Raw genomic sequence first — 22,962 nt, forward strand, 5'->3', positions numbered from 1 at the left:
GCAATCATAAATTGCAAGGTCTGTTCACATGCTGCCTAAGCTGTATGCTTCAGTGCAAACTAATATAACACTTTCACTTGCAGGTTTCAAATACAGCAACTGTACCACCACGACAGTGCAGCACAAGAGACCCTATCGTCAGTGCTGAGCCAGAAATTAAATAGAAAAGCGCTTTCTCCTGAAATCTTTCGTCTGGTTTATTTCGTTTGTTTGTGATTGTAAAAGAGCGCTTTCATAGGAAATATAAAATTTAACTAACTAGCCCATTTATTGTCCTATTGAAACTAAATAGCTTGACAATTTAGCGCTCGTTTACAAATGCGTGTATCATAGACATGCAAGATTATTGATTGGCTTCGAAAGACTGTTACGTGTAAAGAACAATGGTGATCTAGTCATTGCTCGAAATGGTCTGCTGGCATTTATGTGACAATCCTCTAAAGCATGCACACTTTCGTATTATTAACCACAAAAATATTTATTGACCTGTGTGCAGCAAACATGCTGTTGCTGGCATAAGGCCTAAGTCTGCAATATGGTGTTTAATGTCAACCTAATGCATATGTTCAGTTGCGTTTCACTAGACAACGGCCATTAGAAACTCACACGTCAGTACTCCATAGACTAACGCTAGACAATCGTCATCAGAAACTCTAACGTCATGACTCTATAGACTAACGGTGGCCAATTACTATTAGACTCGCATTAGGTGTGCTTAGAACGCTTAGATGCTGGCATTAGTGTAATGTTGATTCTGATGTCTAAAGACATTACTGTCTGTTTATTAATACTCATTAAATTTTTCTAAGGGTAGAAACTTGCTGCTCGCTGTTCAAGCACAAAGGACGCAGGAAAAAAAAAACACACAAGGCAAGTGCGAATTAAGAAATGTCACAGCTCGACACTTGCAGCGCGCTGCTCAAACACAAAGAATGAGGTATGAAAAGAACGCACAGGTAAAATAGGACGAGCGCGAACTGTCACAGTTGTTACTTCAACTAACCCCCACTTTGGCTCTTCTGGCTAGCAGATCACTCCTTTCCCAAACGCGGCCGCTGCAGCGAGCGAAGTGACCTTCGTATGGTCTATAGCTTCAGCGCAAACTGCGGTGAAAGCACAAGACGTACAAACTCCCTCTCAAGAGATAATCGCGCGAGCACGGTCGACTATGCCCTGTATGCCAAAGTACAAGTCGAAGGCGCACATCCCAACTCCGGCGAAACGCTAGACAGTTTTAGAATTGGGGACCCAAGAAATTTCGAGCTGAAAGGACGCATGCGCAGAAGGCAAACAACTCTCGGACTCTTGCGCTCGCGTTGTCCTAAGACCCTGCAGCGCCTTCTTTTGGGCGGCAAACAAAACCGCAAAGCGCGCGACCTCAAGAGCAGAAAAATTACAGCATGTCGACAGGTGAATGGTGAAGAGCTTGGGCGAAGCTCCTGAACCAATCATGGTCTCGGGATCCGGTTCTCGTTGAGCCCGTTTCGCAGCGGCGTCCTTGGCGCGCACCGTCTTGGGATCCGCCTTGCTGCCGCCAAGCGAGCGCCAAGCAAGCGAGCCTCTCGGGATCGAGAGGCTGCCGCCAAGCGAGCGCGGTGCGCGGCGGATCTCAAGGCGGTGCGCGCCCGCGAAGCCGCCGCCAAGCGCGCGCGGCGCCAGGCGGCAGCCTCTCGAGCTCGCACCTCGGGATCCTGCCGACGAGCACGAGACGCAACGTCCTTCCGCACCCGGCGCTCCTTGTCGTCCATGGTCCGCCAAGCAGCACGATCCGGCAAGCGCACTCCTCCACGTACGGCGACGATCAAGGAGAATGAGAGATAACGGGCGCAGCAGCCAATCTGAGAGCAGCGGCACCTATAACGCCATCTAGCGTGCATTCACCCAACCGCCATATTGCACACATCTCTATGGGACAGCGCCATCTAGTATATCGTCACCCAACTGCAGTTTGCATGCATCTCTATGGGACAGCGCCATCCATTGAATGATACGGGAGACGCCACGGCGGGGAAACGCCGGACGGAGCGACGACCGACCAGGTGATGCTATAAGGAGCTTCGCCCCTAAAACGTATCCCAGGAACGAGTGATTCAAGTGCGCGGGATATATGAACGTTCCAGTGAGGCTCTAGACTGGTTTTCTGTGTTTGATTTGTGTTTAAATATGCGTGATTATTAATTTTTATAATATCGCTCTAAGTGCAATGGTTTCCTTCCCTGTCATAAAGAAGAAAAAAGAGGCATGGCGTAATTATCTAAGGCAGCGAGCTGCGGAGCGAGGAGTCGCAGGTTGGAAAGCCCGGTCGAGCTCTTCGGAATTTTTTACTCTGAATTATTTTTTGTGGCTTTTATTCATATATACATACATATACATATCCAGGAAATGATGGCGACGGCAAAAATCCGCCGAGAGTGTCCATATAATTGATATCGCAATAAAATTTAGTGAATGATGTTACACAGGCATATCGTCTTCCTAGAACACAGGTGAGCCCAGCATACTCAAGGCGAAATATTTTAGCAGAAACCGGTTGCCCCACTTTGATTGCATGTTTTTCCTCAGCTATTTGTCAGCCCCGTCTTTTCAATAGCAGCAACTCATCAATCTTTGCGCATCTTCCCACGCGCCAACTTCCAACGGTTATTATCAGAAACCGCGCCGATTTATATACGCTGCCGAACAAGGTAATCCCATAACAGAAATTGACCGCCATGGTTGCTGCTAACCGCTTGGCGGTTAGCAGCAACCATGGGCGGGCACTTGGCAGACCCTGCAAGCGCTGTGGTGTGCGCCACACTTCAGCCAAACCACGGTTCTTAGGAGAGCAAACGCCGCACTGAAAGGGAGACAATTGAAGCGTTTCTAATAAAGAGGGCAGGGTAGCCAGTGCGTTAGTGCCCCATCTCTCGATCTAAGCGAGAAAGAAGCTATCTTTTTGAAAGATAGCATTTAGACAGTTAGAGTTTAGAATGTGCGATATTCTTTTTACCTCTCACTAGGATTGGCACGTGTTCACAGGTGCTGGCATGTTTTGCCATAGTTCGATCGCGTTAGTGCAGTTCCGGCGCATGCCTTGTCTCTGTATTTATGGCACATGATGAATTGTTAGTTCTGCGATGACTCAATTCTGTTATGGGATTACCTTGTTCGGCAGCGTATATAATCGGCGCGGTTTCTGATAATAAACAGTTGGAAGTTGGCGCCCGTGTCTGTCTGTTCGTGTCTTCGCTTCGTCCCCGTCTTCTTTGCGTCATTACAGTTTTACCTCAAGTTATGAACCAACTAGCTCAGCAACAAGCCCTGTTTCCACGCGATCACGGGCTGTATTCAGGTATACGCTTCACTGCTTTTTGTGCTTTATCGATCTTCGTTAAAGCCCTGCGTCGAAGAGCAGCTAGTGCAACATTAGGCACAAAAGCACCTTTAGCTTCTTTAACATATGCACCATAATAACATTCTTGTCAAGCGTAACTATTTACGAGTTGTATTTCTCCGTAATTTATCATTCTTGTAAAGTCGGGGAGATTGCTCTTCGTCTGGAACATGTTTGAAATCAGGCGATGACTCACACGAATGACTGACAGCAGCACCTTGTCAACAGCCGTTATTCCGGATAGGAGCCAAAGGTCCCTTGGACCACGCTCATTCCTCCGCATCACTTCCTTTTTTTTATCACGTGCGGAAGTTCACGAGGAGCACACGTAAAGCACAGAACCTTGTCAGAGTACACCACAGTGTGAAATCCGCGACCTGTACGAGTTGACAAAAACCTTCTAGTAATAATAATTTCTGAAGTTTTGAGTTCTAAAGCAATGATATAATTACGAGGCATGCCATAATGGTGCCTCCTCATTAATTTAGCCACTTGCGGTTCTTTAAGCGACATGCCTCGAAGAAACTGTTGGCCATTGAACGTACGATATGTTCTAGGTGAAGTCTACAGTATCTCTCCTGGTTGTTTTTTTTCGACTGGCTAAAAAAAGACATAATTTATTTTGCTACCAGCAGCTTTCCGTAGCTCCGAACCAGAAGAACAGATATTGGCAGTCCATCAGCCCGCGATGGGCCGAGAGGCTAGGCCTTTCGGCCGCGACGTTGGAGCTGGCCGCTTCAGACTAGGAAACTAGCGCGACCTGAAGGACTTCAATGAAGTTTTTATGTGCGGAGCACTTTCGGGTCCCGTCTTGTCGTCCTCCGTCTGATGTCGCATGGTCACGCAGTGGTCAATACAGCAGGCATAAGCAAAGGCCAACAATGCTCAAAACCAGTGCAAAGTAAACTAACAAGGTCTAAAATAGTATGAACTACAGAAATAACCAACGATTAATTTCAATAATTTGCCTGAACTCGCAAAAAAACGCTTCTCAAGTACCTGGCTGATACCCGTGCCACGCAAGAGTGGGCACCACCGCTTCGGCAAGCACGTGATTGTGAAGGGAATCGATGGGTTGCCTGCGCTACGCGCTTCCTCAGGTTTCACGGTAGTGAGCTGCATTAAAGGGAAGGAGGAGTGGTTGTAGAATTTGGTAAAACCTGGTTAACAAGGACCGACATTACTGTCGACGATATCGTACTTTTTTTTTCGTGGTTGTTGTAACAGGAGCTTTAGAATTTGCGAATTAAGAGTTTTTCTTGCTCCGCCCATGTAAGCGCGCCGAAAGTGTGGGCGGGGAAACGAATCGTCATCTTCTGTTCCTTTGGCGGAGCCGTGCTTCACCGTGCTCGTATCCTATACCTTGGCCTCCCTGACTAACTGCGGCTGCGCGCCGTCGCCGGAGCTAATCTCGGAAGCTACACTTCAACAGTGCTGTTGCTGCAGATGACGCGGCATACCGAAGATGACGTCACGGCGTTCGCTCAGCATCTCAAACAGCCATGCGGCCACAGCCGCTGTTTTTTGCAAAAAAAAAACAAAAAAACAAAACGCTGTATGCTTTCACATTTCAGAACCTTTACATCCGTTTTCGAATTCAGCGGGGCGGAAACTGTGATTACAGACACGAAAGTCTTTTTTAAGTGATTCAGCTTCCCTTTAAGCGCGGCATTTCGAATTACACCATGGCCTACACAAGAGTGACATTAGCACTGCATTAACCGCAGAATTTTTCATACCATACCTCAGATCTGCTGCCACGCAGGCATTCTTACTATAGAGGCTGTTAATATGTGTCCGTACAACATCAACCAATTGTACTATGCTGAAAAACCGGAATAATGGCCTGTAATAATATATTCGTGCTTATGATGCGCTGCCGGGGGACACGGACCGGAGAAAACGAGGAAAACAACACAGGGTGATGCGCAAACTCAGAACTGCTTTATTTCAGTCATGTACATCCTTATGTACGTGACATTGTTTGCAGCCCTGGTATGTTTCTTTTCATATTTTTGTGTTCTACCGCCTTATCACTGAACCCCCCCCCCCCCACTCCCGTCTTTTCGTGTTCCTTTCTTTCTTGTACGTTTATTTTTTGTTCCTTTCTTCTTGTACGGGGGGGGGGGGGCTGTACGTGGCTGAAATAAAGTAGTTGTGAGTTTGCGCATCACCCTGCGTCGTTTTCCTCGTTTTCTCTGGTCCGTGTCCTCCGGCAGCGCATCACAAGCATGAAGACGTACCAACTAGCCCCTATTGCCGCCTTATTATAATATATTGTTGTCATTCCGATAGCTTGCAGTTACGCCGTTACAATCCTTCCATACTACCAAGCTCCTAGAACTACCTGAGTCAGATTTGTTCCTTTCATTGTGTATCTTGTTTGAGTGGGAAAGCCGAGTTCCTTTTACGCACGAATATCTAGTCTTTAATAATTCCAGAACAGTACACCCGCACGCTAAAACATTCACGTATAGTTTAGGCTAATGTAGTTCTTATGACACTTGTAATCATAAAAAATTTATGTCTCGCTTCCTTATAACGCCGGTAGCCTGCTCTCTAGGACTCGTGCGGTAACGAATACACAGAAATTAAAGTAGCAAAAGTCAAAATAAAAAGGGAAAGGCATCATTACGCATAATAAGCACATTGCACTAAAGATAGAAAACAAGGCGTACTACTAGCATCAAATATTTAACGCGCACCAACACTTTCCATTCGTTTATTGCGCTGGATCTGGAAACTGCAACAGCTGGACTAACGTTTCTCCAAGCTCTACATGCATTTTGTAGTCGCAATTTTGGTCTCAAATGAGACAATACCACGACTGTCGTGAAGCCAAGATAGCTCTGCTCAGCTGCATTATAGGCTCAGCTAAATGTAAAGTATCATAGTAATCATGATTATGAAACGGCGCAACGAAAGGACACGTAACACAGGCGAAGAAGATGACACGAAGACAAACGCCGGACTTACCAACTCGCGCAACTATCAGTGCTACTGAATATAATAGTAATGCCTGTAAGTTTATTCTTAACGAAATCATACAGGGTGCCCCAGCTAACTCAAGCTACTGTTTAAAAAATATGCCGACGAATTCTATGACGACGTGACCCAGTGCATGTCCCTTACTATTGCATGTAGTGCGCCACACTATTATTGTGTGCCGCGTAATTGCTTAATTAGCAAGATTAATTAACTAAATTCGGAACAAACGAAGCTGGGCGAAACATTACAACGAGAAAGTTGTAGAACTGTTCGCGAAACGCCCGGTTAGACAGATTCTATCTTTCTATTTATTACGTATTAGTGTTTTTCTGCGTACTACAGACACCGGCGAAACACATACCACGTGACATGCCTGTTTGCGCGCCGTGATTGCAGTGTTCCCTAACGTTGCACGTGCAAACAACCGTAGCATTTGGCTGAGTGTGCTCTCTTAAAAGGCGACAGGGCGGCGACGATGGTGTTTGTTGTGCAATGACGCCCGTGTTGCTTGCGGCAGTACAAGCGATAACCGCTGCGTCTGCTTTTCGCTGTCATGAACCGCCGCGAGGGAAGCATATTGTTTGTACGCGAAACTTTAGGGAGCACTGCAGTCACAGTGCGCAAGCGGGTATGTAACGTGGTATATTTTTTGTATTTCGCGAGCATCTGTGGTCAGCAGAAAAACACCAATACTTCGTAGATAGAAAGTAAGAAACTGCCGAATCGGACGTTTTGCAAACCGATCTTGAAGTTTCTAATAGGAATTTTTTGCCCACCTTCGTTGCTTCAAAAGCTAATTGTTAAGCAATGAGGCAGAACGCACACACACAAACACACAAAAAATAGCGTCACTTAATCTATGCAATAGTCGGCAACATGCATTTGGTGTGGTCGTGATAGAGACATGTGTCGGCGTACTTTTATACTCTGGTTAGAGTTAGCTGGGGCACCGTTTATATGACGGAGGAGACCGTGGGACAATGAGGTAATGCTTAATAGCCATTCCCTTTCGTCTTTGTTTAAACGGTGACTTTGCATTCTTTGAATTTAGTAGCATAGCAGATCTCTCCGTACTTTAGTGCAGAGGCCAGAGAAAAGATTTTCCACATGTCCCAGGCCTACTAAAGACAGGGAAACGTCACGGTACTGTTTTCATTTGTTCTGCGTATGACTTCATTTGCTTGCAACTAAAAATTACCGGAAGCTTTCGTGCTCTGCCTCTCTCAAGTCTCCCGGTCCGTGCATTCCGTGCTTGCAAGCGCATTGTGTTCGTGCTCTGTCGCGTCACATCCGGTTCGTAAATAATGGTCGTTCCAAATTATGCCACACGTCAAGGACACTGCTCCTTCGGGAAAAAGCTATGCGTCAGATTCTGAACCTGACGCAGATTCACAAAGTGCGTCGCTCATACAGTTGCTTGGGTTTCTCAGTATCGTCTTCGGTGAGTGCAGTTTGCGATTTTACTGCCTGCATTTAGGGTCGCTCTTTTGTGTTCGGATACAGAAACTTGTTTGCTTGCAAATGGTACTACATCATTTATTGGCTTCTCCTGCGGTCCAGGGCCTAAGTCACAAAAGTTGTGATTTGCAAGTTCATTTGCCGTTGGCCGGCCGGCTTCGCTAATTTCAGCATACGCTTGGCTGAAATATCCAGTTACAAACATTTTTAGCGTAAAACGTTTTTGTGTGTACTGACCCTGACTCTGGACTCGCATTGGCGTTGAAAATCGGAACATTTGCTGTAGTTATCCAAGGGCTGACATATTCAGATGACTCAAGAATGGTCCACTGAGACTTTTCATCAAGCGGTTTTTCTAAAGTTGCACAATAACACACCTCTGTTTAACGTTTCGCTTGTACAGACCTTGGCCTCTGGAGGTACCCTGTTCTGCTCATGGTTCTGCAGTGCACACGATTCGAAACAATGACACGTACTGATTAAGGGCCTGGACACAATATTTCATTATATCATGCTTGTCACGATTAGTTAGAAACTTTTATGGACGTCCTATACGAAACGCCATTCCTGCCAGTAAATTATCATACTCTGCCAATACAAGATCTGAGGTGTAGCCGGCGCCTTTTTTGTGCGCCAACATCTCCATGCATGATATCATTAAGAAATGCAGTGATACAGAACAGCATAGATACACTTTTTAGCCTGTATAGTCAGCAACACTGGAGCGGTGGTGCTTTGTGGAGATCTACAAGGGCGTCTAGCGCGAAATAAGTTCATTTCCTCCTCTCTCTTGTATAAGAGCTCGCACCTACTTACGTCACCAGTAGCTCCGTCTGGGTGTGCCGTAGTACCGTGAACTAGAGAAGTGGACTGGTCTCGCTGACGAAGACGATGAGGTCGTACGGCCGATGTTCTTGTCAGCGTAAAACTCTGACGCACCGCTGTATACGACGTTAATGCATTTAGCAGGGCTAGTTGGTATTTACTTGATGAATTCATAATACTAGCGAACATACACTATACACTACGGCCTGCACGGAACGACAACGGCGACACAGGTCCTGTGTCATTCTCTGCAGTCTGCAGTGTGGGTTCGCGAATATTATGCATCCGTCACGCTAGATACCAGATTCTGTCCAGTGCTACCGCAATCTAACGTGAGATTTCTGATGAAGGTGCTGGGTGCCGCACATACATATTACGTCTGGTAACAAACTCTGTCGTTTTATCTGTGTTCCGGCATAACGCCATTTTTTCAGGGCTTAGGTGTACATTAGCCTGCCGAAAATAGGATTCTTGTGGATATTATGCTTGTGAAGATTTCCACATTCACGAAAACGTGTTCTACGTCGAATTATGTTTCTTCTTTTTACTGCCAGTGTCTCAATATGCGCAGCCTTCGACGCTCTCGATCCCGAACAATTGAGACGACCGCTGTGAATCCCCTCAGTGCGAATGACGAAGACAGCATCGCTCTGCCGAAAGAGTCGGTTCTTCCCGATAAAATGACAGAGCTGAGAACACTGGAGCGGGAGCACACGAAACCACCGGCCCACAGCAGAGCGCTGAGAATGTTCCCCATTCTGGCCGTGTATGGAACCGCTTGCTTTTCGCTCGCTCTCATCTCTCCGTACATACCTCATCTGGTAGGTATACGACCCGTACTTTTAATATTGTGCACGAGAAATTGCTTTTCACTTAACGAAAAAAATCTACGGCGACTGGTTGGTAGTTATTGAAATAGAAATTTTCCTGACATGAGAAGACGAGCACGATATTACATCTAAGTGACAGAAGACATTACAGATGCTTTCGGACCATGTCGGGCTCGTCCTTTCTCTTTATGAACATATGCCAATTCGCCCAGCGAATTACGTTGCTAACAAAACGAAAATCCTAGAATGGAGCATTTCGTCTATAGCATGAAACTATGTATGAGCTAAGTATATTGAGTACCAAAACGAGTCTTAATTATGTAGCTACACATACCGGACTAAAGAACCTGGAGTGTTGTACCCCAACTGACAAATACCGTATTTACTCGAATCGAGGCCGGCTCCCAATTCTAAGCCGACTCCCGAAATTCGCAAGGCCAGAAAAAAAAAAAAAACATAATCATTGCACTCGAATCTATACTCGAATCTAAGCCGAGCCCCCACTTTCGCACATCGTTTCTTCGAAAAAAAGAACACATCGGCTTAGATTCGAATAAATAGGGTAAGTGACCAAGTATTAAGCGTTTTGCTATATCCGTCACTGGAGACTATTTTTTCGGAGTTAAATGGTCCACTTTTTCAGCTTCAGGCATGCTCCGACACATTAAATAACCCTTTTCTCTTGCCTTCATGATCAGGTGATGATAAAGAACTGTTTCTAAAGCACACTGCTACGATGTATTCCCCCGACCTTTCGTAAAAAACATCAAATTACCTCTCGAGCGCTTATGTATATGCTATGAGCTACGCTAGAAGTTACTTGGTAGTGTTAGAATGAAATGAAACAAAATGCCATTTCAAGGTATCACTGATAGCTGGTATATAGCTGAAGGTTTCGAGCCGTTTAAGAATCAAATCGTTCATGCTTATTATGGTAACGATGTCATATTTGTAGTTTGAATGTTACTGCTTCGGGATGTGTTATGACGTCATTGATCTCTTCGTCACTGGTTCCAGTAACGCTATGGGTACTTGATGGTCAATGCCCGATCAAGAAACGGTTTTACGAAAAAAGCGCTTTGTGTATCCTTTCTCCTTAATGACCTCTACTTCCAATTAGCTTCCAAAGCTTAAGCAGCAAGGTGTTACCTTTATGTATTTGAAGGAAGTTTGACATCTTCGCGGTTGTCTAGCAGGCACTGGCCTACCCGGTATTGATGCAGAACTATTGGTAAATTGACTATCGATAGCATCGATAGTTTATTTGAAAGTATCGACGGTGTAAACAAGAGAGAGAGAGAGAGAGAAATAGATGAAAGGGAAACGCAGGGAGGTTAACCTGGCGCGAGTGACTTGTTTGCAAACTATCGATAGTAGTACTACGGACAAACTGTCGATTGTGCAATCGATAGTACAATCGGTAATATTACTAGCGATAATACACTCTTAGAAACAAGTTAGTAAACAGTTAGTGCATGCATGCATTTACTAGTTCCGAGACTCTTTTGCAACCTCGCGACATCCCTGTACCAGCTAGTTAAGCTGGTAAATTTTGCCGTTTCTAAAACTGGGGAGCCTTTCTTAGTGTCTTTAAAGGGGTGGTGCCATCAAATTTCGAGGCTATAACAAGCCTGTTGTGAATTTCCTCTGTATGCAAGGACACTCCACACAAAGGGTCGGACACAGCAAACGTTTAGAATATATTTTAATTCACTTACAAAGTTTACCTAAATGCCCATTCTCCCGATCGAAACCCATCGCTAGCGTGCCAACTCTGACGCAGATCTATAGGAGGAGCAACGAAAGTTGTAGTGACGTCACACCAGACCTACTCTAGTGACGTGAGTGACCTCCGGACCTCCGCCACCTCCACTACGTACGTACCGGCTGTAGTGAACTAGAATATATTCTAGTTCACCATAGTACTGGCAAAGCATCGGTTGCTACATCACTCGCCGAGTTTCGGCTCGCTTCCTGGCTAAGTGCGTCACAGCCTTGTGTGTTCACGTCACCAAACCTCCTACACTTCTACGTCACTGCCTAACCTGGGCGCCCAGAAACCGCAACCGACAGTTGTCCACATCAAAAGGCGATATTAGATTATTTAGCGAGAATACATGAATGTTGGTGCGTGCATCATGCTTCCTGGAGCTATAGGAAACGCTTACAGCAAAGACGTGCAAAGCAACAAATTTGGTGGCACCACCCCTTTAACTATACTGCTGAAATACCTGTGTTGCCTGATGCTTCGTAGATGCCGTAGTTTATTATGCCGTAATTGTGACAGTCTTTTGGGAAAATTTAGGCCAAACTTCAATTTCTAGATTATGTTGGAATAACAGTAATCGTGATACGTGATGGCATACATATGTACAAACAGTAGGTAAGTACATGGGTGAAAAATGATCGTTTATCTCTCTAAATTCTATGACTGCTAACCGGCATAGTCTGTGCTATTCCAAAGTAGGTACATAAATGGCCGTGAAGCTGCTATTAGAGTAGATGACGCGTGCGTAGCCTTGATATTCTGTGTGTGCTTATGTGTGTTCTCGCTTATAATCCATATGCCTCAATCTACGCTGTTATGATGCATATATACATACCGTGGTAATTAATTAAATAAATGAGTGGTTGTTAATTGGTGCAACAAGCCGTGCTATTTTTCTTTACTTCACCTTATACATGCTTTCGCGGTACAATCAACTTGATATGGCTCTGCACACGCACATACAGGATGCTTTTTTAGATAATACAGATTTTTTAATAAAAATCCTATGACAGTAAGCCTCTTATCGTTTTCGCACATGAACTCTTTGTCGATGCGGAAAAACTTTGCCGCAGTTAAAATGACACTGTTGCCACTAATAACAAAAACTCGTTAATTAACTTTATAATCTTGAGGGCAGGTGTTTATATTAGAAAGTTGTAGTGCGTGCCAACTTATGGCACACCCTTTTTTTTAAAAGTCACGAAGGTTGCACGTAGTTCGAGATATTCATCATCAAATTTCAAGGGTGAAATCGAAACTGATCGCGCCCGGCGCGCACAAAGTGCGGCGGAACACCGGGACTACACGTGACAGGGAAGTGACGAAATTCGAATGAAGGCGCGCAGAAGCAGAATCTGGCCCGAAAAATCGGCAAGCATTCTGAAATACACAGGAGACAGCCTAATGTTTGTGTGCGATGGGGTGAGTGCTTTATGTGATTATTTCTTAAACTATAAGAGGCGCGAATAACTATTTTGCGTGCATGCAAGAAGAAGCGCCGAAGTGGCAGCCCCTGAGTTTAACGGTTACAAGACAAAGAAAAGGTTGACATCGCGGTTTTATTGTGCACAGTTCGAGAGAAACGGATAAGCGCCAAACACTACGCGCGAAAATAAGGCAGCGCGGGCACATGTGAGATGACTTGCAGATCACGAACTCCTACGGCCGCGACGCGCTTTCATTCCCTTTTCTTTGCTCCCATGTGACGGGTAGTTCCGGTCTGACGGAGCTCGCTTCGTGCGCGCCTTTGCGCGATCAGTTTCTATTTCGCCCTTGACATTCGATGAAGAATATCTCGAACTACGTGCAACTTTTGTGATTTGTAAAAAATAAGTGTGCCGTAAATTCGTGCGCGTTACAACTTTCTAATATAGCACCTGCCCTGAAGTCAATAATTAAGAAGGTAATTAACGAGTTTTCGTTAATTAGCGGTACCAGTTTTATTTAACTGCGGCAAGATTTTCCGCCTCGACGTGGAGTGCGTGTGCGCAAACGACAAGAGCCTTACAGTCATAGGACTTTTATAAAAAATCTGTATTGTCTAAAAAACACCCTATAAACGAAACAGGCGTAAACCTGTATTTGGCTAATAGTAGTCCGCTATAGTTGGTACGGTAACTAAGTTGCTGGTGCGGTTACTAACAATTAGGTAACATACTAACCATTCGAGTTAGTACATTTCATTTACTGACACGGTAGCGAATTCCACCAACCTGCTTCTTACTATTAGTATTTTGTTAGTGAATATGCCTGTCTTTTTTTTCTAAGAGCGTACTACCGATAGTGGTGTGAATACTGATGCTCTTGCTTGCCGGCGATATTGCCAAATTTGCGATTGCTTGCTATCAGTACTCTCGGCAATACTCAGTTCACTTAATTTATGAGCAATTTTTGACTGGAGAAGTAAATTATTTCCGGAGTGAAAATAGCGGAATATGTCGATCAATAAATTCATATTCAATAGCAACAATTTGCACTTTACAATTAACTAACTTAGTTCTTGATATTTTTTTTTCATTTGAAATCATGAAAGGCAATAAAAATTTGAAGCCGCGCAGTTCCGCCACATGTAACGGCTTCCTTACCGCTACAGCTGATAAGTATTAACCTAATTATCTTATGTCATCCAAGCATTCAGTAAAACAACATAAACATGTCAAATTTCTTGCCCTTCAGCCGGTTCTTCCTGCTCAATTAAATATATACGACGCACTCGGCGAACCAAGTTTATGCTTCAGTGAGTTCACGCGGTTGATTGTATACTATCAATAGTTCTTTGTCACCATCGGCAGTTCGATAGTGACTCAGCTATCGATAGTATCGATAGTACCATCGATAGTTCTGCATCACTACCACCCGGCCTTCAGCGCGAGTGGCTATGCGGGCGTGGCTGCGGTTTCTTCGAGAGACCGGACTGAGCGACAAGTTATATATGGATGGTCTCAGACAATGTTTGTTTGTTGCTTTTAGACAGTGTCATTGTCATGAGTTTGTAATGTAGTTACAGACTGCCTTCTCCTCTTTCATTCTTTCGCCCCACCTTTCCTCTTCCCCAGTACAGGGTAGCCAAATGAATTTCTTCCTGGTTAACCTCCCTGTCTTTCCTCTCTCTCTGCCATCTTCGCTTGCCTCGAGTTAATACTCGTGAACAATGATGCTCTAATTTACTATTTTGTGGTATGGCATCGTCATATATATACATATTGACATTACTTTCAGGCGGCAGAAAAGCGAGCAGAACAATGGCAGTTCAACGTCATTTATGCAAGCACTAGAGCGTCGATGTTACTTGGAAGCCTTTGTAATATGGCAATCGTAAGTTATAGTATCTAGCTGTATTCGGAGGTACGTTTATGAAGTGCGGGTTTAACTTTTTAAAATTTGTGTGTTTTGCAGATTCAGCGCCTTAAACCCCATGCGACCCTGATTGTTGCATTCATTGGAATGATTGTATGCGTATCATTGTACGGGTAAGGCCTGTTTCTCCAATTTATTACAGACATGAGTTACGAAAACTGGCGCCTAATTTTGTGTAGTAATGCTATACTGATCTCTTGAATGCAGCCTAATTTCGGAACTGTGAACAACGCAATGAAGTTTTATTTTGAGAACGTAACTACACCCAAACAATTTATTTCCTTTCAGTCCGTCACTTATTCTTCCCACTTCCACCTCCACTATTGCAGTCTAGCAAGCCAGGCGAATTCTGAATAACCTTCTGTCTCCTCTTTCCTTACATTTTTCTCTTTCGCTGCTCACTTTCTCAACAATTCTGAATGGGTTTATATTCTATAGTCTAAGAGTTTGTTGTCCATGCATTGACATTTACTTGGTAATTTTCATAACCACAATGTTCTTCTCTCCATTTCTTGTAGCTCCACGTATTGGATCGTCGACGGCAGCTCGTTTGTGGGCGCCACTGTGACAATCGGGCTGGTCTTCGGTTTCCTCTATGCATCTTTTGTTGTGACGCTTTATGCAGTCGCCACCTTTAGGAGCCAACGGAGCTGTGGTATAATAATTGTTAGTGAGTCTAGTCACCACCTTTATATCCTTACAGTACATTTCAACGTCACATTTCAATTTCCGAGATTCATCAATGCTTTTTTGATTAACGCAACTGTGTACTACAGAAGTGTTTCTTTCCACGTCTACTACTATTTTGTCGTACAGTTGATAAATTACAGCTTTACTTAACTCTTAGTAGGAAAAGAGCGGCTGTCACCCTCAATAACACTTCCACCTTTCATGTATTACGCTAACTCTACATAGACAAAGAAAGCAAAACGAACACATACACGCTGCTAAGGAAGGCAGTTACTGCCTTCACGAAGGCAAGTTCACTTGCCGAAACGTTAACTCTAGCGACATTCCCTGTTCAACTATTTCTCATCACTTCGAGCCACCATCTTCCCTTAACTTCTGTCTTGTTCGAACGCTTCGCAAAGTCATTATGAAAGAAAGCATCCGTCGCTGCTTCACGTTAGCCTCATGGTATTTTTTTTTCTAATTTTCAGTCATCTATGGAGTGCGTATACGGAATATCTAACACAATTGGCGTCGCCGTTGGAACTGCTCTCATTGAGGTACGGATATCTTTCGGTCTTAACTACGACTTGACGGAAGCTCTCCTATTTCAGTGGTGGCCAGACGCTATACCGTTCTTTATTTCCGGTGGTATAATGTTCCTTTGTGCACCGTTTATACTGCTACGGTCTCCAGCCAAATGTAAGCCTGCTTCCTTGATTTCCCGTGGGTACAATAATTCCTCAGGAAGAGCCTTTTCCTCCTGGCTTTGTTAACACGGCTTTCCTCCTCAGAGTTCTCCAGTTGCATATGCAGGACCGTTTCCATTCTGCGTATGCGTAGGCACTGCAATAAACTTTGGTCCTATTTCTTTCAAGCAATCGAAATTGCGAGAGACCAACCGGACCAAAATGCCATCCGCCTCGCACTGAATGTTCCAATGATTATCAGCATCGCAAATGTCGGAATCTCTATATCAGCCCTTGGATTTCATGACGGAACATTAGAATTTCAACTCAAGGAAGGGGAGGTAAGGCGTTATCATATAGTATATAACAATCACTGACGCTATGATCTACGTATGATAATTTCTTCATTCGAAATGTTGGCTGTATTGATAGTTAGGCCAACTGCGAGGATGAAGGAAGGAAAGAAGGTTGGCCAGTTCTTATACCGGTTCGCTACCCTCTTCTGAGGAAAGGGGGAAAGGGTATAAGGGATAATGAAATGAAGCATTACCAAAAATAAGAAAAAAGCAAAGAAAAAGGAAGGAAAGGAGAAATGAACACTGCTTAAATGCTGTCTCCAAGCCCGCTTGTCTTTTAGAAGAGCAGTAACGCGTTCAACTCTGCGAAGATATCCTCTCTGGATAAGCACCTGACGCTTGAGTTTCATTGAATGCTTTCTGGGAAAGAGTGCAATGAAATTAATCTAATAATAATAATAATAAAAAGTCACAGTTTCGCCGCAAGGCCGAAGCAATGAATGCGATAGCAAGAAACTAATGCTATATGAAGTGAGGCTCGCCAATGGATACTCTCAGTTTGAACAGCGCTCCTGTTGCAAAGGCGGCCGAAGCAGCGAAGGAAACTAGGGTGCTTCAAGTGTCGAGCTGTGACACTTCATAGTTCGCGCTCATCTTCAGTTTGTTCGTTTAGCGGCGTCCCTTGAGCTCGAGTGGCTTTCGTACGCTCCGTAACATGAGCGCGGACATCAGGGTGAAAGCGTGAAACATCCCTCTTCCCCTCAGCACAAGAAAACCGCGCGAGCATACAGCGGAAGGGCAAGGTTTTCCCTGCGCGAGTATAAGAAGAAGCGAGCGAGCGAGCTGACGCCTTTTAAATGCGCCTGTCGCGCTCCTAACCCCATCTCGTTGGTAATGAAGAAACGCTTATAAGCGCAGCCGTCTCTGAGTCCGTCCAGCGGTAAAGGGTGTGTATATAACGCTCGCCGTTACCTGCGTGGAGGATCTGCGTTTCGTGGCGTAGTGGCTAGCGCTACTCGCTGCGGAGGAAGAGGTCCCTGGTTCGATTCCGCGCTTCGGACGCATTTTTCTGAATTATTTTTCTTTGGGGCTTTCATATATATATATACATACTTATACATATACGGTGCATGACGGCGGCGACGGCGACGGCAATATCCAGCCGAGACTGTCCATATAATTGCTATCGCAATAATAATAATAATAATAATAATAATAATAATAATAATAAAGATGAACTACAAAGGAGCAATTGTAATTTATCTGCTTGACAATTTTCATTGCAGTGTACATGTGATGGGAAACAGCTTGCCTTCGTTTAATTCTTGGTTACAACTGTATTTCGGGAAACTAGCACAACTAAACATAGGGTTAAACTAATGACACTGCAAACTAGGTGCAGCCGGAAAATGGAAACGTGCAATGGAAAAGTGGTTGGCTGTTGCTTACATTGCCTGTCGCTCACGCAGTCGTTAAAATATAATAACAGAAGAAGAGAGAGCTTAATTGTAAACCGTTTCATTACAGTAGCGGCTAGCCCTAGAAAACGCTGTATGCTCTTTCTCTGTGCCGTACCCGTGCCTCAGTTCTGCTAAGAGAACTATTTGTTAGTATCAGCCTTTCGTACTTTTTCTGTGTTTGCTCCCATCAGCTTTTAAGGTAAATTTTACGTGCTCTATGTTTTGACAGTTCCGGCTTCCTGATATAGAAGTTGTGGCGGTGTTCTCTGTTCTCTACATCTCTTACTCGCTCGGATCTCTTTTCTGGGGATACCTATTCACGTACAAGCTGGTAAGAGTCGTTCTGTTTGCAGCAAGCTTAAGTTCATATCGGAAGAAATAAGAGCACCTCGGCATTAAGACTGTTGAACTGAGAATAGTGAATGATATAATGTGATTGAAAATAGAATAGAGGAGTAGACATTTCTCCAAATGCCCGAACGATCTGTTATCTTATTTTATTCTATCAAGAAAGCATGCTGCTGTTAAAATCACGAAAACTACCTGCCTCACTTTGTATAAATTGCGCCGTGTTATTCTGGACAAACACGTTTTCATAATATTCGCACGATTGAGGACTGAATGCACTGAAGTTCGAAATGAACGAATGATTGTCACGTACAACGTACACGCTGCGACATTTTAGTTTAAACACCATCGAAATAGTCATTCATACTGACGTTTGTATTTGCCCCAATAATAACAGTCCATGCCTCTGCAATTATCGAACTGTAGCATCAACACGGCGGCGTTATGGATTAGCCATTCGACTTAAATGCAACAATTTTTCCGCTACACCAAATGGTTATGCCTTTATGTCAACATCCGTAAGCTTGTGCATGGACGCTATGTCTATGAAATGTGGTCGCACAATAAAAACGACCAAGCAAGGCTGCAAGATTGAATAGTTTAAGATTTTCAAATTATGAGCCGCCGAACAGTGGTATATTATTATGGCAGTTCGCTGCGCCGTAGGAAAGGGCCTTTATGCGAATGTTGCAAGAGCATCTAGTTTTCTCTTAAGATTTTTATTTATGATTGCTTAGTTGGTTTCCTCACTGTTTCTGCTTTTGAGGTGGCTATGAAGAAGAATATTCTCGTGTCTTTCTATAGGAACAAGAGGACATTTCGGTATTGATCGGATTTTTGATAATGGCCGTCTCATTCCTCTTCGTCGGTCCCGCTCCATTCCTGCCAATACCACCGTAAGTTCCTGTTTCAACTTCACCAGACCGTGCGGTGTGCACTTACTTGTCAGAAATACCTTGAAGTTCTTTGTAAAAAAGAAATATATGTGAGCCCATAATGTTAGCAAGGGAGATGGAGAATAGGAGGCCAAATTTAAGTGCTACCAATATTTAAAAATCTGCAGTACGACCACTATCACTTTAGCATGGTTTAGCTCGGCTTTTATGAGTGCGGCAGCTCAATATTTACTAGAGCTCTTTCCTGTTTGACATTGCTATTAGAAGTCACTAACACGTTCTGTCACTCTGACCAGACATGCCTGTCAGTATTAAAAGTGCTCGATCGCCTCTTCTCAATGTTATTTTTGAAGCAGATGTGTAGTTTCAGAGCACAACTGATCCTGATGAAATAGAACAAAATTATTGCCGCAAATGATAGCCCAGTAGTAAAAATAATTTCAAAATTTCACAACGATTAAAACGTGCGGCGTTTTGTCGAGCTTCCCGGTAAAGCCCCTCTTCCCTTTCCTGGGCCTTGCGGCGCCATCTCTCAGACGTTGGGAAAGTTGCGCGTGGAAAACCGTGCCCTCCGAGAACGCCGATAAGGCGCTTCCAATATCCGCAAACTGGTGGCACTACATTGCGACGTGGAACTCAGATGCAGCACATACGATCGGCAATCCTCGGTGGCAGCGTGCAGAGGCAGGCGGCCAAAAGCGTCTTGCTTCACTAAATGCTACAGTAACTAACAGTTCTATGCGCAACACATTTCGTGAACGCTATCGTTAAGTGAGTGCGAATAAAAAAAGGAGGTAGGGACTTGTCTCTTCTGTTCATCTGAGCTAAATACTTCGCTTTGCGGTTTTTATCACGGCACTTTTTGTAGTTTTTCTTTGAATGTTTGCATATTTAGCCAATACATCCTCTTTTGTACACATCTCTGCAGGTACCTCTGGATTGTTTATCTTACCCAAGCCGCAATAGGTTTCGGTGGCGCTGCTGTGATAGTAGCCAGTTTCAGCCTGGCGTTAAAAAAAGCCATGTAAGTCACACCAGCGTCATGATAATAACTACACTTTTGCTTATACGAGCGAATAGCTTGTATTCCTTTTTGCTACATCCGCTTAATGGAGTAATTATTTAATAAGCGACTTTTAGCGATATGGCAGCAAGCAAATGGTCAAACAGAAGATCTTTTGTGTGTCCCCTTGTCGCTGCACTTAAACAATCTTAAGTGTGTATTGCCAACAATGCCGTCCGAACTCCAACGTTTTAAGAGCGGAGCTCTTTAAGCTTTTCGTCGCGCCGTGTTGTGCGAACAGTAATTGTCACCATCATCAACCGGTACGTGCTCGCTTCGTCCTCTTCAACTCCTGCTTCTCCCGCAAAACAGGTGCACCGATTTCTCCGGCGTGCCCTGTAATAACCCTGATGGGCGAGAGGAGAGAACGAGTACAGAGAGAGAGAGAGAAAGAAACAGAGAGACAGAAAGAACGATATAAAGCAAGAGAAAATTATGGCGAAAAAAAGTTGTGATGAGCCAGCGGGACTCGAACCCGTGTACCCGCGATCCAACGGCAACCGTCCTAACCACTCGGCTTTCCAGGCACGCTAGCAGAGCATAGCATAGGCTTTTATAGTATAATATAATATAGCAAGGTGGCGGGCAAGGGAAGTGAGGGTGAGGAGGGGAGAGAGTAAAGCATAGCACAGAGAGAAAGAAAAAGAGATAGAAAGAAAAAAGAAAGCAATGAACAGAGAGACAGAAATAAAGAGGGGCAAGAAGGAAAAAGATGGAAAGAGCGAGAAAGACAAAGAAATACATAGAGTGAGAAAGAAAGAAATAGAAATAAACAGAGACAAAAAAGACATATAGAAAGCAGAGAGATGACGGAAAAAGAAAGAGAGGAAGAAAGAAATAGAAAAATAAAGAGAAACAAAGAAGGTCGCCTAGCTCCGCGATCCGTTCAGACTTGGCACCACTAGTGCGAAGCATTACGTAATAACTATAGTCACGACACAAAAATCACGTAACATCCAGTCACGTGACTAAAACCACGTAACACCCACGTGGCTAAAATCACGTAACATGACGTAACTAGCCACACGACTAGAGTCATGCCACATCATGTAACTACTCGGGTAACAAAAAATCACGTAACATCACGCAACACCCAGTCACGTGACTAAAATCACGTAACGTTCGGTCACGCGACTAAAATCACAGAACATCGCGTAATAGCTGTCACGTGACAAGTCCCCGCCATGAACCATGTAACAGCTAGTCATGTGACTAAAATTACATCACGTAACAGGTAGTCACGTGACATGTCTAGCAAAGTCTAGGCACACTTGGTACTAGTAGCAAAAACTTAGCCTCTCAACAAAGGCTTGGCAATATTAGTAAAACTTAGCTAGGTCGAACACTCGCTCCGCTGATGGTTCCAGCCTTGCGCCACTAGTGCAAGCTGCGCATTTTTTTCAAGTGAGAAAACCCATTGAAAAAGAAATTACGAAGAATCACAAAAAAGAACCAGATCGCGTGGTTTCCATCGCACTATTCAGGAAAGTAATTAAGCGAAGATACACTGCGCTGTTTGTCCTTGCAGACAGGGTTTAAACTTGGTATGTCTCCTAAACAACGCTTATTAAAATGATATAACAGGGCGGTGCCCTCTGGCTACATGCTCTAAACGTTCAGTGAAAAAAAAGTGTTTTCCAATGATAGCCAGCGATGCCATAAAAGTAGGAGTTATTTGTTCCAACATTTGTGATAGAGACTCCGAAATCGTTAATATTGGTCTTTAAGATGTGATGTAGTTCTGTCATTGCCTCTGACGTAGGTATTCACCCAAACCTTTCATTTATCAAGTCTTCGGTTTATTTCATCACTCATTTTGTCCATATTTTCATTCATTTTCTTTGTTATGCATCGTTTGTTTATTTTTTTTTCTGCAGTCGTGCAGTCGCGCGTAAAAACCTCTGCTAGTGTTTCCGATCACTCCGATGGGCATTCCAATGGGCTATTTGCGCGTCACTGTTATCTCAAAAAAATTCCCGTGTTTTCTCCGAAGTGCAGCATTCTACCGATATAAAAGTCACATGGTGTCTTATGCATTACTCTAAGGCCACTCGAAGGCGAAAGCAAACATCTTCTTTTACTTTTTTTTCTTCTGAGACCTATTGTACTGATCGTCCCCTGAGGGTTTCTGCACCTCACGCTGTGTTGCAATTTTTAGTTTTAGAAAGTGGGCCATGTATAGGAAAAATTTTGCACGGTCTTACAGAGATAATAATAATAATGTTTATCTTTTATTTTCTTGGCAACATTCTACACGAAAGTGAAAGAGGATTTCCAAACAATATGTGGACCTACGCCACTGTTTGTGGTTTTCTCTTCGGTGCGATTACTCTCGGGTAAGCTTCCCTTGTTCCTAAATATGACAGTGGATTACAAGGCAACGTCACAATGGAGCCTTGACTGTTCGTTAACAGATCATCAGTAGCACCACTGCTGAGCAAGTATGCTACAGAAAACATACGCTACGAGAATGCATCGCTCGTCATGCTTGCGGCTTTGGTCGTTTCTGTGAGTATCGCATTCTCATGACGTTATAGACTGTCGCCAGCATATTTTGAACGGGAAGGTTCTATGCGATCCTAATTGGTGCTTAATACAGAAAATGCAGTAATGTGTCAAAAACTTAAACAGTGATAATTAGTTGTGCATGAAATATTTAGTATAACAGATTTTAAGAGTAGACCCCCCCCCCCGATATGTCTACATTTTGTATATGTATATATACGCGCACACAAACACACGAACCTACATAAAGTGGAGTCGGACCCCTCCTGCCTGCAGAAAAAAATCTCTGGCTACGCTCCTGAAGCCCTCTGTGGTAGCTTAACATGCATGATGTGACGCTGCTAAGATCAAGCGTGCGGGTTCGATTCCTTGCTGCGGCGAACACATTTCGATGGGAGCGGAATGCCAGAACACCCGTGTACTTAGAGTTGCGAAGT

General features: G+C 44.1%; 1 protein-coding gene across 1 annotated transcript in view; it reads left to right on the plus strand.

Annotated features, from left to right (window-relative positions):
- The window catches only part of LOC119395535 (uncharacterized), a 96,292-nt gene that overhangs the window by 72,840 nt on the left and 490 nt on the right, over positions 1–22,962 (plus strand). The window contains exons 10-13 of the mRNA XM_049417289.1: positions 18,866–18,957; positions 19,886–19,981; positions 22,282–22,356; positions 22,435–22,528. Of these exons, the coding sequence (XP_049273246.1) occupies positions 18,866–18,957; positions 19,886–19,981; positions 22,282–22,356; positions 22,435–22,528 (357 nt within the window). The remainder of the gene's footprint in view (positions 1–18,865; positions 18,958–19,885; positions 19,982–22,281; positions 22,357–22,434; positions 22,529–22,962) is intronic.

Source organism: Rhipicephalus sanguineus, chromosome 6 (genome assembly GCF_013339695.2).
Source record: "Rhipicephalus sanguineus isolate Rsan-2018 chromosome 6, BIME_Rsan_1.4, whole genome shotgun sequence".
Lineage (NCBI taxonomy): Eukaryota > Metazoa > Arthropoda > Arachnida > Ixodida > Ixodidae > Rhipicephalus > Rhipicephalus sanguineus.